A 21,253-nucleotide genomic window follows, 5' to 3' on the forward strand; every position below is an offset into this window, starting at 1 on the left:
CTCCAATGTGAAGAAGTAAAAACCCATGGGATACTAGTCGAGAATCAAACTTCCATTAAGAATAATGGGTTACAAGATTCAAACATTCCTAATCTTTCACTAGAGGTACAATCAAACTTCACCTACAAATGGTGGTAATATTAAACTTTCCTAAAGAGGTCTCCTTCAAACTTCTCTCTAGAGGTATTCAATTTTTTTTCATATCTCTAAACCTCACACACTATAAGCTTATATAGGGGAGGGAGATGATTCTAGACATTGAATCACTCAAAGGATGTTCCCTTGAGCCTTGCACCTTCATTTATGGAAAGACATTGAATACTCAAAGGATATGACCTTTGAGCCTTGCACCAAAAATGGAGAGTTCCAACCTCTTGGGACTTGAGCCAAGCATTGAAGAAGGAACAACTCCCTACAAGATTAAATGCCTAATTGGGTTGAAATTGTTCTTTATATGGTATCAGAACTTCCTTGACCACAAGGTCTTGAATTCGATCTTCACTATCTCCATTTTCTGGTGGAATTAAAATAAATATAAGGTAAATAAAAAATTGAGACTGTCATAAGTTTGATCCTCACCGTCTCATTTTCTAGTGAAATTAAAATAAGTATAAAATAAAGCAAATTAAGTCCAAAAGACTTTTACGTGAAGGGGTGAGCTAGAAAATAATATAAATCATTAAAAAATTCTTTACTCAACACCTTAAATTTTGGATAGAAATAATTGATTGCGTTAGTTTTATTACGAATATGACAGTGAAACGATAACATTTGTGTTAAAGATATTCTTTTATGCTTCTTATTGAGAATCATATGTTGTCCAGAAAACTATTCCCTGCACAATAATTGCAGAGGCCAAATAAAACATGATAACTCTCTGCAGTGACAGTTGAAACCACGAAACACTTCCTAAACTCAACTCTTTTAAGAATTTTAAAAGGAAAAAACATTTTTGCAATTATTGCAAAAAAATATATCTGCCACACATTATATACTTCGGAGGGTATATAGTATAACTTTTGAAATAAACTCTATCTTTATTTAGATTTCAAAAATTACATTATGTACTCTCTAAATATGATAATATGTGGCAGACAGTTAAACCCATTTTAAAAGGACAATATACTTAATTGAAAAACGTATTTTGAATTCTAATTCTAAACCTATATTATAAAAAACACTTTAAAAAAAAAAAAAGACTTGAATGTAAATTTTTTAGAAAATAACATCATTCCAAAATGTCAAGATATAAATATTAAACCAACTATTAAGTCCCCCTTACAAAATACCACAACCAATTATCTCCTAGCTTATCTTTCATAAAGATACATAAGGCATCGGATACGAGTAAAGTTTTGTATGTAATTTCGAAGTTTCAGCCCTGAATGAGTGAATGGGTGGCAATTACTGCCCCTACTAGATTCTCATATTCGACTTTCTTGAACCCTGAAACTATAATCATGTTATACTTATAGATGGCTAGTACTGCTCCCTAAATTGTCATTTGATGATGCATTTAAGGTTAAATATTTCAGATTACTGACGTAGCTAGACAAGGCTTGTTCTTGGCGAAGACTCTATGCACTTTGAAACTAAATAACATTTAAAAGGCAATAAGAAGCCAAGTGCATAACTTAATTTGCAAGAAACAAGTTGATGACAGGCAATGAAGTAAAAAATTGTGCTTCAACAGCCGAAAGATAAAATAAAACAAGAAGAAACATCAATGGCTTTTCTAGCTTGCTCAAACACAAATAAGCAAAATAAATGACAGAAAAAGAAAGAGAGAGATTTTCTGAACCTTAAAATATCAAGAACATGCTTAAAAAAAGGATTTATTTATCAGGCTTACTAGATGAATTCACTCCGTAAAGCAGAAAGAGTGTTCGGCATTTGAGCTAAAAGAAGGAAGCTTTTAAAAGCCACTTTCAATAGGTCTCTAATTTGGGATATAATCAGGAAAAGCCACATAAAAGTGCTATCTGAGAGGGAATTGTAATGGCTATGAACCTCTAAGCTCTTTTCATGAAACTTAAAATCACCATAAAAAAATCTTTATCTCGTCAAATTTCTCATATGGCAAAATTCTGCACAGTACAAGTCTGATAATTCAGGGAAATTCCTAGTATAACAGACCCCTACTCTTCAATATAATCAAGAGGCTTGCTAATATTTTCATTGACACTACAATCTTCATTCAAGTGCTTTTTTTCTGTACAATCTGGAGTCCCATGATCTGAACTATGACTATGCAACATTGTTTTGACTCCGGTACGAGTCCTACCGCAAGCACTGAATATGTCTTTAAGTATCTGGGGCCTCTGGGCTTTTTTTCCTTTATGTCTCCTTGGTACATGCAAGAATTCATTTGCTAAAGATTCCAACGCTCTAACTGTCAATGGTCTGTTTCTTGTGCTCTGCCTCCTCGGAATTATATCATTTGGCTTCAGGTCCTGCTCATCTTCCTCCACCATTTCCATCATTTCACCATCTTCAGACTTCACTTGAACCTGAGGAGCATTGAAGTTGATCGGTGGTTGTGATTCACATTTCTCAACTTCATCACAAGAAATACCCTTGTCAACACACACTCCATTGGCAATGATCACTTCATTTTCATTATTCTCTTCCACACTTCCTTCAGCTGAAGAAGAAACTAAACTTACGTCTTGTTGATGACTGACTGGATCACCAACATTCATGTTAGCATCCGCAAAGCAAGATGAATGAGAGAGTCCCAGTTTTTCTGATCCCAAGCCTCCCGAGGAATTCTGAAGAGCAGAAAGTCTCCGCCGTTTGATGGGAGGAATTGCAAGATTTGAATGAACTGATCTTGCTCTTCTACTGAATTGGTGCTTTATGGTTCTCTTTAGTTCATTTTCACAGTTTTCTGCCATCTTGTTTGCTTTATTATCTGGGTTACTGTTCAATTCTTTTTGGCTGGTAGTTTCTCTATTGTGTGTACCCTTCTGCCAATCAGCATTGCTAATATTCTTTTTGCTGTATACGAGCATAGTAGCTTCTATCTCACTTGGTGAATCGTCAACAAAAGAGCTCCTGGCACTTTCTCTTGCAATTCCAGTCATCTTAGTATCTTCCAATTCAACTGGTGGATATCTCAATTGCCTAACCTTAGTATCAACAACTATGAACTTTGTCAACTTTTGGTTGATGCTATCAAGCTTACCCTCGCTAGCTCGGGGTTTGAGGTAACAATGGTGATGATAATCAGATTGACCATCCTCATTGAATCCCTTTTCTGCCTCTTCATTATTGCAGCTACCAAGTTTAGCTTCTTCAACTTCAAGTTCAAGAAGACTTGGTTCAGCTACAACTTTTCTCAAGACATCACTAACAGAATCAAAGTAATGATCACCTTTCACAAGTTTTCTTCTTGAAAACTTCTCAACACCAGGGATAAGAAAAACCAAAAAACCTTTGGAGGTGACATATTCTTGATTCTTCACTTGTTCAGAGTGCCAACCTCTTGCCAGTAAGCGGGGCCAAACAGCTTCCCAGAAGAGATCATTACTTTTGGCCTTGCTCACTCGACGTCCTCCAGTTAAAATTTTTATTATATCACTAGGTCCGAGAGAAGACCAAGCTTTGCTAGTTTGTATTGAAAACAACCGGCTTTTCTTTCCAGGTTTCACAGCAAGGCTAGTAAGGTCTTCCTTCCCCTTACCAATACCTACAGCTTCCACAAGAACACCAAGTCCAACAATAGACTTCAAAGAACAGATATATTCTTCCAGAGAAGTTCTCCCCTCCACATATGACTTAGAAACCTGATTAGAGAAATAAGCAAAGTGAGGACTGAAGGGAACAAAAGTCCGTTGACCATAAAGATCCAAATAACATCATTGCTACATCGCAGTAGAAAATTAACTGGTAGATCAATTTTGCCTCAATAGCCATTTTATCTAACGTACAAAGCATGTAATGTTAAGGAAATAAATTACTTGGTAAATTACTGAAGTTTTAATCATTAGGAAAATGCAAAGTAGAATGGCCCATATTAAAAGGACCGATTTGATGCCTTATGCATATGAAGAGGTTAAAAACTTAAGTGCTTCCTGATCAAGTGGAATTGTGCCAGGATATCCCTTAAAAGTTTTTTGTAAAGCCTATCTAATAAATGAGTACTGCAGCTACTAGGTGAGGCCCTTATTGCTGATGGCTACTTTTCTAAATGGTCAATACACACAATGCAGATAAAAAATCACATAACTCCAAGAAAGGAGTTAAAAGAAGGCTATATTTAAAAATACAGGGGGAAAAAACCACTTTGCAACTTACAAAGGACTGAAACAGAGAAGTAACACAAGAGAATGAAGGATATGTTCGAGACACAAGCTATGCTAATCATCAGGCAGCTGAAACATACATATTGTAGTTCATTATCAACACTGGAGATAAGGGATTCTCAAAGATAGCATGGTTGAATACCTGTAGTAAAGTATCTTGAAATTCTTCAGAGACATGAGGAATCAAGCGAGACAATAGTTCATTCTGTTTCCTTCCAGTAAAAAGTTTATGTCCTGTTATACATTTTCTGCCTTTTATTTTCTTGCAGTCTGACCATCTCCGATATTCATCAGAATTATAAAACTTCCCATAGTAAAATGACAGTATTTCCCCCATCCCTTTGTTCTCTAAGAACCTTTTTATCTGAATGAAATTCTTCCCAAAGATAAACAAACCAAGGAGAAAACTTTTTACATCAGCATCACTCCAGGAGTTACTCAATGTACCAGGGGCCATTAGATAATTTTTACTTTTACGTAGTTGATCTACTGTCATCTCAGATTTAAAAGTGGTTGGTCTAAACCCTTTTCCATTATCTGATTTACTATTCTTTTTCACATCAGCTGCTTCTGTAGGTATACTTACATTGATTGCACCATCATTGTCTCCAAGATATCCCCCTCTTTCATGTCCACTATCCTCCAAGATATTCTTTTTTACAAAGCAATGTGAGTTATCATGCACAAGTTCTGAATAAGAAGGATTCATTAGAAGTTGAAGCCGCTCTGATTCTTTCATCATGGAAGGAACTTCCACCTGGTATTCATGACCAAGTCGAGAATTTAACTGCGGGGCTCCAACTGCGTCGCTTATGTCAGGAGAACTTGGGGGAATTAACTGCCTATTAGATGCATGCTCCATGAAATTATCATCTGCCAAACAAACTAGGCTCGTAAACTCATAACTATAACTCAATCAACGCTTGAGAATATTATAAAGAAAATGTTGATTGGATAACATGCTCAAGAACATACTTTAAACATGAGTTGAAACTTGGTATGCAAGTAATGTATAGGGAATCAGGGAATTCCACTAGTCACTCAGCAGCCATTTCATATTCTCTTCGCCAGTATTTATGTAAAGCATCATACTTATTGGAGGCATTCAGATTTGACAAACACTAGTATTCAAATATATAAGCTATTTTGCTAATCTTTTCCTTTGCTGTTTAAATTTTCAACCCCGAATATGCATATTAGCTATCTAACAAAATATTAGGATTTCCTTGTTTTCACCTTTAATTTTGTCAGCACTATCAAATTCTCTAAAAGTCAATCACTATCCATTAACTATATGAACTGCTCATTTGATTATTAAGAAAATCATAAATAACAAGAGTTTCCATTTTTATTGGGTATGAAGTTGTATCCTATACAAATATTAAAATACATAATAATTAATTGTCAAACCCCCAAAATCCAATCTGTGCTTGGCCACTGATGCATTTGGAGCTCACTGTACAGGACTAGAGTACAAAGGAGCAATTTTTGGGGAAGGAATTCTTTATTGGGAAGTAATTCCAAAAGTTGATTTTTTTTCTGCAACAAAGGTAATTAGAGCACAGCTCAAACTACAACGACAAATTGCTATTATGATAAAGCACCAGAATCCTGAACAATGGCTACCTAAAGCACTCACATAAAACCCCAAAAATTCTCTTTGCCAGAAAAGCAAAGCCAATTTGTCTACTCTACTCCTTCTCGAACACAACATTCTTCACAGGTGGACACAGCATCAGAATGATTACACCATAAAACGACCACTATATATTCGATCCAAGCAGGTAAATAAAATATACCCTTTGTGGAAAATGATCATCAACGCTAAGAATTTTGATTACCAACAAACTATAAAATAACCTACCCCATATCCATTTATATGTAAGTTCATAATCAAAGCTAACGAGTATGCTAGCAGATAAATTAGCAATATACAACAAACGGACTCAGACGTATATAACAAAGGAAAAGTATATGTAATCATGGAAACAAGAATATTATCCCAAAAATAAATAAATCATGGAAACAAGAAAATAACAAGAACATGACGCGATGATTGAGCACACTCCACATGATTACAACCATATAGTGCTAACAATTAACGAAAACATTAAGCACCAAGAAATATTTAAGGTTCTTTCTTGGTATCTTGTGTTATTATTATTATACACATAACACACAAAAAAAGTGAATATATAATCCACAATAGCAGCACATATACACACAATGGACAAAAAGATGATTGATGACATAGAAGGATGAACATTTGCCAATCTCCGTGCAAGTGTTGGAAACGTTAAAAGCATACATATACATATATAAGAAGATGAGTGCTGCATGTTATTTTGAGTTGATTTACATATATGTCTAAAAAAATGCAAGGATCATCAAACACATTGAAGCAAGAACTAAAAAACAAAAGCAAGAGTTAAAGAGGTAAAGGAAGAAAGATAGATAGAGAACCTGGTGGTAAAGCCGGGCTTCAATGGGAGAATTCGCTGGCTATGAGAGAAAGAGAAAGAGAGAGAGAAGAGAGAGAGGGAACGAAGAAAATAAAGGATTACTGATATAAGCTAGTTTTTAAACACGCTGAGTTACGTTAAGCAAGTGACTCGGCCGAGTTCATGAAATTGTAGTTGAGTTGACGTTATCAAAAAGTCCGGAGACTAAATCCAACGGCATATATATATATATTCCATTTTTTTCCATTATCAATTCATTACCTCTCTAATCATCGTCGGATCAACATTTAATATTATAACAGTAATAGTATGAATATATATAAAAAATAATAGTATGAATATCCTACCTTATATATATATATATATATATATATATATATATATATATATATATGTGTGTGTGTGTATATTGGTTCGCTTTTTTTGCAGTTACTACAGATAAGTTATCTGCAGTAAGCCTAATACGACATCATTTTGGGACGAAAATCATGGTGTCTTTGTAATTTTAATTTATTTCAGAGTTATTATAATATTTATAATTATAATTGTTTAATTTTTCAATCCCAAAACAACGTCGTTTTGGAAGCAAATACAGTTAACTTATCAGCATTAACTGCAGAAATATTTTTCTATATATATATATATATATATGAAAAAAAAGTATCTAATGTTAATTTAGACAATTTTGTCTAATATTTAGCAAAACGAGAAACGACGTCATTTTGGAATTGAAAAATTAAAAAATTAGAATGAGACTACTATAATCCTGAAATAAATTAAAATTACAAATACACTACGATTTCTGCAAAAAAAAAAAAAAAAAGTCGTTGTGGTGAACATTAGACAAAGTTGTCTAAAGTAACTTTAGAAAAAATAATTATGAGTTAAGGATTTCTCATGTCCCAGGAGAAGAATTTCTTCTGATGCTGACACAACAAACATGTCGATCCCTAGAGAAAAGAGAAAAAAAAATTCAATGGAATCAACATATTTGTTGTGTCAACAACAAATGAAAATTTTCTCCCAAGGTAGAAATCAATAATACATATACGGAAATACTATTCTTCTGCCACAGCACAGTGAATAGTATTTCCTGCTTAGACATTAAAAATTGGATTTTTTTTCTTTTTTTTTTTTGTTTTAAAAAATAATGGGATCCGCTAATATCTGAGTGTGTAGGAAAATTAATTTACCCACTGTCACATAAGAAAACTAAACCCCATACATATATGGGGCATTTTTTTTTATATTAGTGTAAGACTAACAAGTAACAAATCTTACACCACACCTTAACCGTTGATGAACGAAAAGCATCGATTAGTATTTGTAGTGTAATTAATATTTAATTAATATTACTTAATTCGTATAACTTCCTAAATTATAACCATCGGATGCACGAGAATCAACAGTTGAGATATGGTGTAAGACTTATTAGTGTTACACTGGTGTAAAATGATCTTGATCATATATATATATGGAATAAGTTATTCTACCTACTCCCATTTTGCCTACCTTTGCCTACCCCTTCTATTATCGTTCGATTACAATATAATCCAAAAGTCCATATTTGCGAAATAAAATAAACCTTTTTTCCCCTTTTTTTTCTCCCACTTCCTCTCACGTCCTTTCTCTCTCCTCCCCTTTCTCTCTTCCTTTACACTTCCATGAATTCTGATCTGTTCTTCTTTAATTTATCAATCGGTATTACCGGTTACTACGACAATTGCATACTAAACTTGTTTCATCGTTATAGATCTATTGAACAAAAAGGGCAGAATCGTTTTCCACGTCAAATGTATTGTCATTTGTAGGTGAAAGAGGTTCATGTTTTATTTTTATTAAATAATCTTTTAAAAAAATTCTCATACAATCCAACAACAAAAGTAATGGGTTTGTTTCCTATGACTCTTGTTACTGGTATGATTCGATGTGAAATTCCCAGAATTTTTTTCATTCGTAATATGTTTTGATTTTTGAAAAAAATTGAGTGTTGGACAATGAGATTTTTGAGTTTTTGGAGAAAGTGAGGTTTTTTCAAATGATGATCATTGATGGTATGTGTTTTTCGTTTTTCTTCTTGGTCATCGACAAAAAGAAAGGATGTGGGAGGAAGTGAGGAGAAAGTAAAGGGGGAAAAGGTTTATTTTATTTCGCAAGTATGGACTGTTGGATTATATTGTAATCGGACGATAATGAGAGTAGGTAAAATAACTTATCCTTATAAATATAAATATATATATATATATATATATATATATATATATATATATATATATATATATATATATATATATATATATATATATATATATATATGGAGGGTTCTTTTAACTCCAGAGTAAGACTTTTAAGTCTTACTCTCCATCTCAGCCATTGATGAACGAAAATCAACGATTGTCATTTATAGTGTAATTAATAGTTAACTAATTAATATAATTTCTTAAACTATAACTGTTGGATGGACGGAAATCAACAGCTAAGATGGAGAGTAAGACTTATAAATCTTACTCTGGAGTCAAATGATCTCTCTCCTATATATATATATATATATATATATATATATATATATATATATTGGGCAAGATCATCTTACATCGGTGTAAGAATAATAAATCTTACACAAATCTTAACCATTGATTTTTTTGCATCTAACGGTTAAGTTTATTAGGTCTTACTCATTAATTAATTTTTAATTCTCAATAAATCGCAACCGTTAGATGCACTCAACGGTTAAGATTTAGTGTAAGAGTTATTATTCTTACACTGGTGTAAGTTGATCATCTCCCTCTATATATATATATATATATATATATGGGAAAAAAATTTCTCAAGCAGCTTGAGATAAATTTATCTCCGGCTATCCCAAAACTACGTCATTTTATTTATTTATTTTCTTATATCAATTGATTCACCTTTGAATAGTTATGATTCCCTTTTTTTCTCTATTTCTTTATCACCATTGATCCATCTTTGTACGATTATGATTTAGTAGCCGGAGATAAGATTATCTCAATCAGTTGAGAAACGATAAGCCCTATATATTTATATATATATATATATATATATATATATATAAATATCAAAAACTTGATAGCGACTCGGCAAGTGCACCGATCGTGAAAGTAATAAAATATACTGAGTACGAGATCGTTCCCACGAGGATCAAAATTTTCAAGCACTAGTTCGCTAATCGTGTTTTAGTTGGACAATCAAAGGTTTGGTTTGAGAGAATTTAGATGAAAAGAGTCGTGGTTCAAAGAACTTAAAATTAAAAACAAGTAAAGACATGCAATATGAAAATTCAGAATTTAAAAGAATGAATGAAGATGATGTTTGATTACGATTTAAAACAAGCTTAGTTAAGGTTTCGACTTCCCCCAATATCCTCAATATGTTATGAATTAAACTGCCAAGAATCCGTTTCTTAATATATTGCCAATCAATTCTTTCTAAATTAATTAGGGTATATATCGGGAAAAAGACTTCTCATGTTGCATGAGAATTCTTTTCTCCTACCACCCTCACTTTGATGTCCGTGCCAATCACTTTTTTATTTTTTTTCAAGGTGGGCCTTACTCTGTTTTCTCTCAGTAGAAAAACTCCAACTTCTCATACAACATGAGTAGTTGCAAGCCCATATATATATATATATATATATATATATATATATATATATATATATATATATATATATATATATATATTATTGTTTCTCAAGTTTATCTCTTGCACATACATGAAAATGTGTGGACCCATGTGAAAATAAGAGAGAGAAAAAGTTAACATGAATCCCATATACTTTTATGAATGTGTAAGAAATAAAATTATATCCTACAATATGGAAAACATTAATCTTATATATATATATATATATATATATATATATATATATATATATATATTGGCAAAATGATTTATAATGTGACTGTATATAAACATTGGTACAGTCACCTAAAAACTACGTCATTTTGGGTGAAATAAAGGAAGTTTGCGTTCAAAATTATTTGTAGAAAATAAAATTATTATATTTATTTCCACCTTTGTATGATTATGGTTCCCCGTATTTAATGCTTTATATTTATTTACATGTTTGTACGGTTATAATTCCCTATATTTAATGCTTTCACACTATAAAACGACGTAGTTTTTTATATGACTGCATCAATCCATTTTTTCTGAAATTACTGCACTAATCCTCAGATGCAGTGACTAGACATCCGCTAAACCTATATATATATATATATATATATATATATATATATATAAGGTTTGTTTTTTCTAAAGTTACTTTAGATAACTTTATCTAATGTTCATCGAAACGACGTCATTTTGGGATGGAAATCATTGTGTTTTTGTAATTTTAATTTATTTCAAGGGTATAATAGTCTTTATCATTCTTTTTTTTTTTTTTAATTTTTCAACCCTAAACGACGTCGTTTCGATGAACATTAGATAAAGTTATCTAAAGTAACATTAGATACTTTTTCCCCATATATATATATATATATATATATATATATATAATGATAATATAGTCATATCTTGTATATTCTCGTCTCCTTAAAGTTGTAATTTAGATATGTAAATGGGTTGTGTTAGGATAAAATTTGATCTAAATAAATTACATTTATATAAAATGTTTACTCTAACCTGACTTATTAGTTTATTATTGGCTAAATTATAAATATAACCTAACCTATATTTAAAAATTAAAAGGCCTAGCCTAATTTTATTTAAATCTACTAAACCTTCAATACTTATGACGATTTAATAAGAACATATAAAATAATATTTTTATTAATTAAAATTATTTAAATAATCAGGTCGGGTCGGGTCAGGTTTTTGTTCGACTCGACCCAACTTGGTTTTTATAGGTCAGGTATTTTGACTCGACCCACTTTAATTTGATCTAAGTCAGGTCTGACTTGGTTTGGATTTTGTTGAACTAGTTCAGAACTGGGTCGAATCTGACCTGACTTGATTTTTGAAGTGGGTCTGACTTGGTTTCTGAAGTGGGTCAAATCTGACCTGACCCGTTTTTGACTTGGTTTCCTCACAAAATTTCGTCGAAATTTCTACGTTGCAAACGACAAAAATTCTGTCACAAAATTATTTTTTCGTCGGAATACTTTTTGTCAAAAAGCGACGAAATTTTTTATCTAATGTTAAACAATTCCAGTCAGGCTCGTGACGTTAAACAAGCGCTCGTAGGGAGGCAACCCAACAAGAAAGGTTAGTATAGTCATTTTAATTTTGTTTTAGGTTAGAGAGTAACAAGTTGTGCACTTAAAATTGACGCTGCTGGCGTCAGATCCACGCTCTTAGCGTGAGACAAGTGAAAGAGAGCCACGTTGTCAGCGTGAATTGTACGCTATCAGCGTGATGAAATAGAAGCTATCACGCTCTTAGCGTGGGATTCACGCTTTGAGCGTGAGAAGGTTAACAAAAGCTACCACGCTGACAGCGTGGATAACGCGCTCTCAACGTCATCATTCAGAAGGTACCACGCTCATAGCGTGAAATCCACGTTGTGAGCGTCATCTGAAAACTCAGCTTTTAAAATTAAAAAAACCTAAAACTTCCTAACCCCACTCACACTCACCAGCCGTCCCCAATCTCTCCCTCTCATCTCTGTCACTCACTCTTTCACCGTCACCACCATCCCTCTCCTTCTTGCTCGATCATTCCCCCTAGCCACCGTTTTTCACCGGTCACTAGCCAAACCACCACACGGTCCTCCTTAGACCGCCACCTACTTCCCCAATCGACCACCATATCTCATTGAACATTCACGAGTTAGGGTTCCATTGTAGGGATTTTGGGATTCTCTTCATAAATTGTACAGAGCTAAGTTTCTAGGGCTTCCTTGCACGTCCCCAATTCCTCACATGGCAGGAGACAAGGTAACCATCAATTATCTCTTTTCTCCTTACTCGATGATGCTTGCAAGTGTAGTATGAGTATGGTCTATTTTCTCCAATGAACTGAACTGACGTGTCTGTGTTGCAAGTTCTTGTGGCAATTTGAAATGAACTGTTTAAAGCATTCCCAATGTGCTAATGCATGCCAAATTTTTGATATTTTGTCTTTCTCGAGTAATTTGTACTTATGTGTATGAATCAGGGACAAGGACATTTATGTGTGATATTTGATCTGTCTCTTTACTGAATGATGATGCATATAGCCTGACTCTGTCATAAGTTGATTGAAAAATGTTTTCTGCAAGTTGAATTCTAAGACACCATTTGTTGAAGTTGAAAAATGATCCAGATTTGAGTAGGATGCTGAAGTTATGATTAGTTGTTCCTATGCTCTCTTAATGTTGATGATTCACTTGTTAGACTAATAAGGAGTTAGAGGATGATGGTTGGGCATGTGTATGTGTTTACACATTATTTTCCATATGCTGCATGGAATGGATGAATTGTCACATTGTGAGCACACAGGGAGATTATCATTTTGTCTATACTATGCCATTGAATATTCTCTGTTCTGATTTGAATAGTAAAGTGACATCTGATGAATTAATTGTTACACCTTTTGAACAATACATGCTGAAACATACTGACAAGAATGATTGTAAAAGATAAATCTAGGAATTGGTTGTTGGTTTTCTGATTTGCTAGATAGCTTTCTTGATACAAATGGATTATGTTGCTGTTGATGCTCATATTCCAGATTGATTGCTTCTGTTTCTAAATTGCAATTGATTTATCATCTGATGTTGATTAAGTCTGTTACTAACATGTACCTTTCTAATGTGCACATACTTGAATTCTATTGTGTTGGAATTTTTCTGAGTGCAGGGTAACAAGGGTAAAAAGACCTCCAAAGCACCTGGCATAGGAGGCAAGAAAACTAAGGAAAGTAGTGCTGCTGGCACCAAGAGGCCTCGGACCTCAACTGTTTTTGACAGTACCAGGTTCTTAACACCTGAGGCTCAAGACCGGTACTACAAGTGGTTCATTCCAAAGAAAATCATATCCGAAAGGCCAATCAGTGCCTATATGGATAGTGATTGTCCATTTAGACTCACAGCAGAGAGGAGGAAATGGGAGAAGTTGGTGAGATTTCCTGCACCGAGCTCCAGCACAATACTGAAAGAATTTTGTGCAAATGCTGATTTGGAGACGGTGGATACCACTTGAAAGAGTTGGGTGAGAGGACAGGAAATCTCTTTTTCATCTGCAGCAATAGAGTAGTTCCTTGGGACTACCCATGATCGTCGCAGGAGTTGCCACTTTGCACAGACATTTACTAAGATGCAGCCTTCTGCAACAAGAGGCCTTTATAGGGAAGACATGCCTGCTATTGCTGAGGAGATCCGTAGTGCCATCACTCATCCTTATTCTAAATGGAAGCCAAAGAGTGGACAGCCGAATGTGCCAGAAAAGTTGGAGATAGTGGATCTTACTCCAGAGGCTATGTTCTGGCACACATTCATTAATTCTACTATCATTGCATCTACTAATTTGAGTGATGTAAATGTTGAGCGGGCTGTTTTGTTATACACCCTTATGAGTGAAGAAAATATCAACATTGGTGCTATTCTATCTGACAGGATAATGTATATCATCACTCAAAAGAAAGCAGAAATCCACTTAGCTCACAGTTCTTTGATTATGCAGCTATGTATACAGGCTGGAGTGGAGATTCATGATGATGAGCCCTGTGATGTGAAGATCCGGTCGGAGATGACTCAGTCAAACTTTGAAATAATGAAGGACAATTCCAGTCGCACTGCCATTTGGAAGGCAGCCCGTGCAGCAGGTGGAGCACCTTCAGCACCACCACCTGCACCAGAGCATGAGGATGAGCTCGTAGCTGCGCAGTCTGTAGATTTCCTTCTTCTTTAGACTCTGGACCGTCGGACACAGGAGATACAGATAGAGCAGCAGTATATCAGGACCATAATGGAGAGAATATGCAGTGATCGCGGGATTGATACTGCGAGTTTCAGACCACCGTTTCCACCTTACCCACCTCCAGCAGAGGCCGCACCGCAGGCAGTTCCAGATGACGTTGCTGATGATGATGTTGATGATGCTGATATGGAGGATTGCTGATGATTATGCATTTGTTCACATGTCACCCACTTCACCATCACATACATTTTAGCAGTTTTTTTTTTTTGCTGTTTTTGAGTATTTTGGTGGATATTATGGTTGGATTAGTCTCCTTTATGCAGTACTATTTGATGTTTAACCTGTGTTGCTGTTTAACAAATGTGTGTGTGTTCCACCTGGCAGAATTAGCTTCTTCGACTAGTATAGTTTGTTGCTGGGGACAACAACATTCTAAATCTGGGAATTGGGTTGCATACTGTTATATGCGAGACCTGCTAACTGCGGAACACAACAGAAAGGAAACATAAATTCTATCTGGAAAAAGGGAGATACTTCAACTTTTGCTGTTTTTTAAAATTTTTAAATTTCTTATTCATTAAAAAAAAATATTGAATTCCTGTACAAGCAATCTCAGGTTTGACAAGTTGGCTTAGTCTTATTGTGAACTGAATCATTAAGAGCATGATATCTGTGAAGCATTCATGTGTTTATATAATCTGAGAATGATGCCTGCTTGTTTGTATAACTGTTCTTTGGTGAAAATTTCTGAAATAATTCTTGATGTGAATTCTGGAAACTAGATTCTAATTTGAATTACAGCTGTGAGGATTGAGCCTAAACAGAATTAATCATTCAGAGAGGCCTCACTGTAGTAGTTTTTCTTGAACTTGAATTGTTTCTCTGGCTTGCATGCATGACTGATATGATAAGGGCATTTATTCTTGTTAGCTTAGAGCCAAATAGCCTACCTAGAAGATTATCCATTGTTAAACCCCTTTGAGCCTGAGACCAATTGTTCAAACACCTATTGAATGTTGCTTAACTATGTTCCATTGACACACCTTGAGAGAGATTGAAATGCTAATTACAAAAACAAAAATCAAGGTCCTTTTCAGAGAAGAAAAAGTTAAGTAAAAGAAAAAGAGGAATGATCTGAGAAGTTAAAATATAGCTCATAAGAGAAAAGAAAACAAAAAGAAGAAAGGTAGTGAAAAAGGGAAAAGAATCCCAAAGATGTCAAAATGACAGAATTGAAGAGCTGAGAAGGAATGAATGTAAAAAAATCATAGGATTTCAGTCTCTCCAAATTAATCAGCCTCTAACCAAAAGATTCTTACCCCCAAACCAGGCCAAGTTACAACCTATCAAAGACCTTTTGATCAGTCTATGCATGGAAAATGGGTTCTTCACTTTTAAGAACTTGAGAATATGTTCAAGATCATAGAATTGCTGCTACATTGATAGAATGAGTGCAGAAACCTCAGACACTGAGTGATGAGAATGTATTTATCTGGTGAGGAATATTCAAGCTAAGATCTAAGATCTTGATACAACTGAAGAGCATTATTGTGAATTTTATACCAGACAGTTATACATGCATAGCAGTTTGATTTCTTAAGATGTTTATGTTCATGTGTTTCTTCACAGAGTTAATCTTGCTCTTCTCTTTAATCCATTACATTGCTGAGGACAACAACGTTCAAATCTGGGAATTGTTTGATGTGCCTTCAGCACATGGGTAAATTCAAGCCAAAAAGAGAAAGATTATGGGTTAATTCTCAGTAAAAAGGCAACGTTTAGTGTTGCTTTGCTTAAATTCCAATTTCAGAATTGTTCAACTGATTTTATGCTTAATTTGTAGGAAAAGCAAACAAATCTGGAGCAAAATGAGGATTTACCAAAGTAAAGACCCACGCTCACATCGTGGATGTCACGCTGGTAGCGTGAAGAACCAGAGGCTTCCACGCCCACAGCGTGGATTCCACGTTGATAGCGTGAAAACTTATCCTTCTTCCCACGCCCACAGCGTGGATAGCAAGCTGACAGCGTGGGAATCCAGAGGCAACCACGCCCACAGCGTGGATCTGACGCTGAGAGCGTCAGCGTGCGATACTGCAATTCTGTTTTGTCCAAAAGGGTAAATTTGGAAGACCTAAAAGAGTATTATAAAAAGAAGGCTCAGCACAGAATGAGGAGCTAGACCGAAGGAGACCGTCGTGCTGAAGGAGAAGAGCTTCGGAGAAGGATTCTTGATCATCTTTCATTCTTTCATCTTTCATTCTTTCATCTTTCATTCTTTCATCCCATTGAATATTGATTTATTAGCCATGAATATGGTTGGCTAAGTTTTTCTTTATTGTAGTTAGGGTCACAAACCTTATGTGAACCCTTGTTACGAAGGATTGGTTTATTTTCTCCCATTTATATAAATTTCTTTATCATTACTCTGTGCGTAATTCCTATTTTCTTTATCAGAATTGATCACTCTAATAGTTGATAATAGTCTGAGGGTTAGAACCCTAGATAGAAATATTGGGGTTCTCATCTTGAAAGGGGGTAAGATAACAATTAGTATGCATGCTAGGAATAGATGTATGTTAATTGCGGATGTTTTAATTATCGTATTCACTGCTTAATTCTCATGAGGGGTTACTAAGGGATTAGGATTCCAACTGAGGTTAAAGGGTTAAATTACCAAGGGATTGGAATTTAACTAATTATTTTAGATGATATTTATCTGAGTTTTTATATAAATAAGTGTTTTTAAATCAATCCAAGGTAATAAGCGGGGATCATATGGTGAGTGTTTCCTAGCTACAATACTCTTCTCATATTTACAAATCTCTTCTTATTGTTGTTTACAATCTCATTCTTCATTACAGAAAAATCACAAAAACAAGTCTTTATTTTTAGTCCTCCTATTCGCACCAATTGACAATATTTGTCAAAACCATTTGAACTCATCCATTCCTTAAATGAATATTAATTAATATAAGATCACAATCCTTGTGGAGACGAACATTATTTACCACTTTATTACTTGTGCGATCGGTATACTTGCCGGGAAACATCAGAAACTTTCGACGAAATTTAGATTCTCTAAAGAATTTCGACAGAATATTTCTTCCGTCAAAATTTTTTATCGAAATATTTTTTGTCAACAATTTTTACGAAATTTTTTTACAGAAATGTGTTCCGTTGAAAATTTTGATGGAAATATTTTTTATCAAAAAACTTGAAGAAAATATTTAGTCGAAAATTTTCGATAGAAATGTGTTTTTGCTAAAAATTTTGACGAAATTTTTTTTTTGTCAAAAAGTTTAACGAAAATGTTTCCGTCGAAAAATTTTGCCAAAATTTGAAATCTGTAAAGTATTTTGATGAAAGTTTTTCCATCAAAAAATTTCGATGGAAATGTGTTTCGTCGAAATTGTTGATGAATATATTTTTTTGTGAAATATTTTGATGAAATTTAGATTCCGCAAAAAAATTTGACAAAAAAAATATTTCGTCACATTTTTTTACAGAAATATTTTTAATCACAAATTTTGATGAAAATATTTTTCGTCAAAAATTATTGCGAAATTTTTTTATGAAAATATTTTCCGTAAAAAATTTTGACGTAATTGTTTTACGTTAAAACTTTTCTTTTAATGTAATTGTGATTTTCTTTTTCTTTTTTTTTCACATAATGAGTATAGGTCAAGTTTTGGGTCAATATTAAAACAAGTTAGGTCTAAAACTGACCCAAATAAAAGTGGATCAGTATTTAAACCAATTCAAAAAATATAGGTATTTATGGGTCAGGTCAAGGTCGGATCAAGGGCAGGACAAGTGAACCAGTTTTTTTGCACACCCCTAATTCTCGTCAGTAATTTAGATATGTAAATGGGTTGTGTTAGGCTAAAATTTGATCTAAATAAATTACATTTGTATAAAATGTTGACTCTAACCTGACTTATTAGTTTATTATTGGCTAAATTATAAATATAACCTAACCTATATTTAAAAACTAAAAGGCCTAACCTAATTTTATTTAAATCTACTAAACCTTCAATACTTATGACGATTTAATAAGAACATATAAAATAATATTTTTATTAATTAAAATTATTTAAATAATCATTTTATTTTATTTTAATTAAAAAATATAATATAAGCCAATCTATAAATTTATAAGCCCGGACTTACAAAAATTGACATACTATCTCTTTTCCAAATATTTTTATTAAGACCCAAATCTATTTTATTTTATTTAATATATTAGATCATATTTGTCCAAACATAAATCCCACAATAGGCCCTTATAAGTTGTTTGACCCAATTATGCCCTAAGTTGTAAAAACTGAATGACAATCTCATTGATAAATAAATTAAATATTACTGCATGTACCTATTTCTTTTACAAGTATCAATACTTTGACTAGTTATTAAATATTTATTAATTATTGGTTAAATTCAGTACTTTTAAACTCTTCTTATAAAAATTGAATTAATAAATATTGGATAAATCATTAAAAAATATTAATATACAAATTAGGGAACTACAATAACTACTATTAATTAGACTTTACCGAGACATATGCGGATAACTAATTAAATATTCTTGTGTGAAACATAGCAAACAATAGTTATATAATATAAAATGAAGTGTCTCGTATTTTGAAGTTAACCAATATCTTGCACATGTCTGGAAGAAGCTGGCACAGCCAACAAGTCAGCGAAAATTAATAAAAAATATAAATTATGTCGTCAGTCAAACCAATTTTGAAAAGCATTTAGACCCATCATCAAACACCCTCAGGACTAGATTTCATTGAAATATATTTTTTTACATAAAGGGAAAAATTGAAGTTTTGGAGTGATTAATGGTTATGCAACGGTTTGATTCAATGTAAAAACCTTTTGGCGACATTATCTTCGGATCCAAGAATTCATATTATATAATATTGCTCACATTATTTGCTACAGTGTAAATTACCAAATAACTGCAGAATTTTATATATATGGATGACAAGTGTTATACAGAAAAATACCATGATATATAACTTATACATTTCTTATGTAAAACAAAATACATCATTTGGTTTTGAAATTCTTCCTTTTAAAAACTAATATTTAACTCTTCAAGGTTTAGTGGTGTGTTCAAGTTGAAGTGAGGATAGTTTTACGTATAACTAGCTATGTGTAGTTTAATTGACTTGGTTGACGTTTTCTAAAACAAAGATGAAAAAAGAGGAAGATTATCTCATTCTAATCGTAAAGTCTTAAAAAAAACTTACAGTAATAATTACATCTGACATACTAAGTTACTAACGAATGTTTACCAGTAGAATTTGAATCTACAATGTATCAAAAATAAAATAAAATAAAAATATTGAATCTACAAACATTTCCAAGTTTGTTTTGTTCCGAATTACATACTTCTCTTAAGCTTGATTGTTCTGATTGGAACCCTTACTATTTTTTTGTTTAACCAAAGAAAAGTCAAATTAAAAACACATTATATATAGATTGATCGCATTTATTTTCCTTTTTTATAATTTTAACAATTTTTTCCATTCGCAATTTTCTTTTTCTTTTTTTCTTTTTTTCTTTTTTTTTTTGGATTGCTCCCCACTAGGTTTTCGGGGCTTTGCCCCGACTATGTCCAGTCCGACCCGGGTAAGTTACCTAACATTGGCATGTGAGTCTTCCAGCGAGGATTTTCTGCATACACAAGATCTCGAACTCGAGTCCTTGCTTAAGCGAACCCAAGTACCTTACCACTTGAGCCAACCCCCGTTGTTCATTCGCAATTTTCTAATTGATGCTAATTGGTTGTTTGATTTGTTTGTTTTAAAAGTCAATATAATATATCTGCAAACAACATGGGGTTTGTCTTGGTTTAAATCTTTCAAATCCGATGAGTAAATTGGTCTAATCTATTTTAACAATGCTACGATTAATAAGTTTTTGTCGGCCAATCAAGGGGAGCAGGGGATTATTATTAATTGACTAAGCTAAAACAGACTTTAAAAGATATTGAGTTTATAAGTTCTTTCAGTTATATAAATTTCACAGACTTCATCAATAATCTCTCCTGAAACGTGAAACCTCACATTAGTATGCTCCTCCTAGTACTCCAGGTTCAAATACTCAACTCATTTCTAGCCAAATACTTGGGTGACCCAAGTTCAACCCGGCTCTGATACTAGAGTTAGGCGGGCTAGAGGGAGCCCATGCTGGGGAATTATCATTAATAAGTCCTTCCATTTATATGGACTTCACTTAGTTCGTTATCAATCAATATAAGACTTCATCACATTTGAATATTCCAACAATCTTCCCAAGTGTGAAACCCAACACTGCTATGCTATCCCTTTAATGGAAGTTTCTCTGAGTACCCTAATTCAAACATCTGGCTAGCTCGAGCCCAACATAACTTTGATATCACTAAAAGATGAGCTCCGGTAGCGGGGAGACCACCATAAATGGGTTAAGCTACTCCAACCATAGCAAGTAAATCTGATATCATATCTCAACCGAAAATCTTAAAACATTAGCTTCATTGATCCTCTCACTTAATTATATGGACTTCACCGCACTTGAATATCTCAACAGTGGATAGTTTAATATATTATCTTTTAGTTTTAGG

The 21,253-nt window shown here is 33.4% G+C and overlaps 1 protein-coding gene across 1 annotated transcript; it reads right to left on the reverse strand.

Annotated features, from left to right (window-relative positions):
* Positions 1 to 2,109: 2,109 nt before the first annotated feature.
* LOC133284912 (uncharacterized) lies at positions 2,110 to 5,169 on the reverse strand. Its single transcript, XM_061482047.1, has 2 exons — positions 4,450 to 5,169; positions 2,110 to 3,788 (listed from the first exon to the last, which is right to left on the reverse strand). The coding sequence occupies exons 1-2, from the start codon at positions 5,167 to 5,169 to the stop codon at positions 2,139 to 2,141; spliced, it is 2,370 nt and encodes a 789-aa protein (XP_061338031.1). The 3' UTR covers positions 2,110 to 2,138.
* Positions 5,170 to 21,253: the final 16,084 nt, after the last annotated feature.

Source organism: Gastrolobium bilobum, unplaced genomic scaffold, assembly GCF_033153095.1.
Source record: "Gastrolobium bilobum isolate Gb01-03AN ecotype WA unplaced genomic scaffold, APGP_CSIRO_Gbil_v1 utg15403, whole genome shotgun sequence".
NCBI lineage: Eukaryota > Viridiplantae > Streptophyta > Magnoliopsida > Fabales > Fabaceae > Gastrolobium > Gastrolobium bilobum.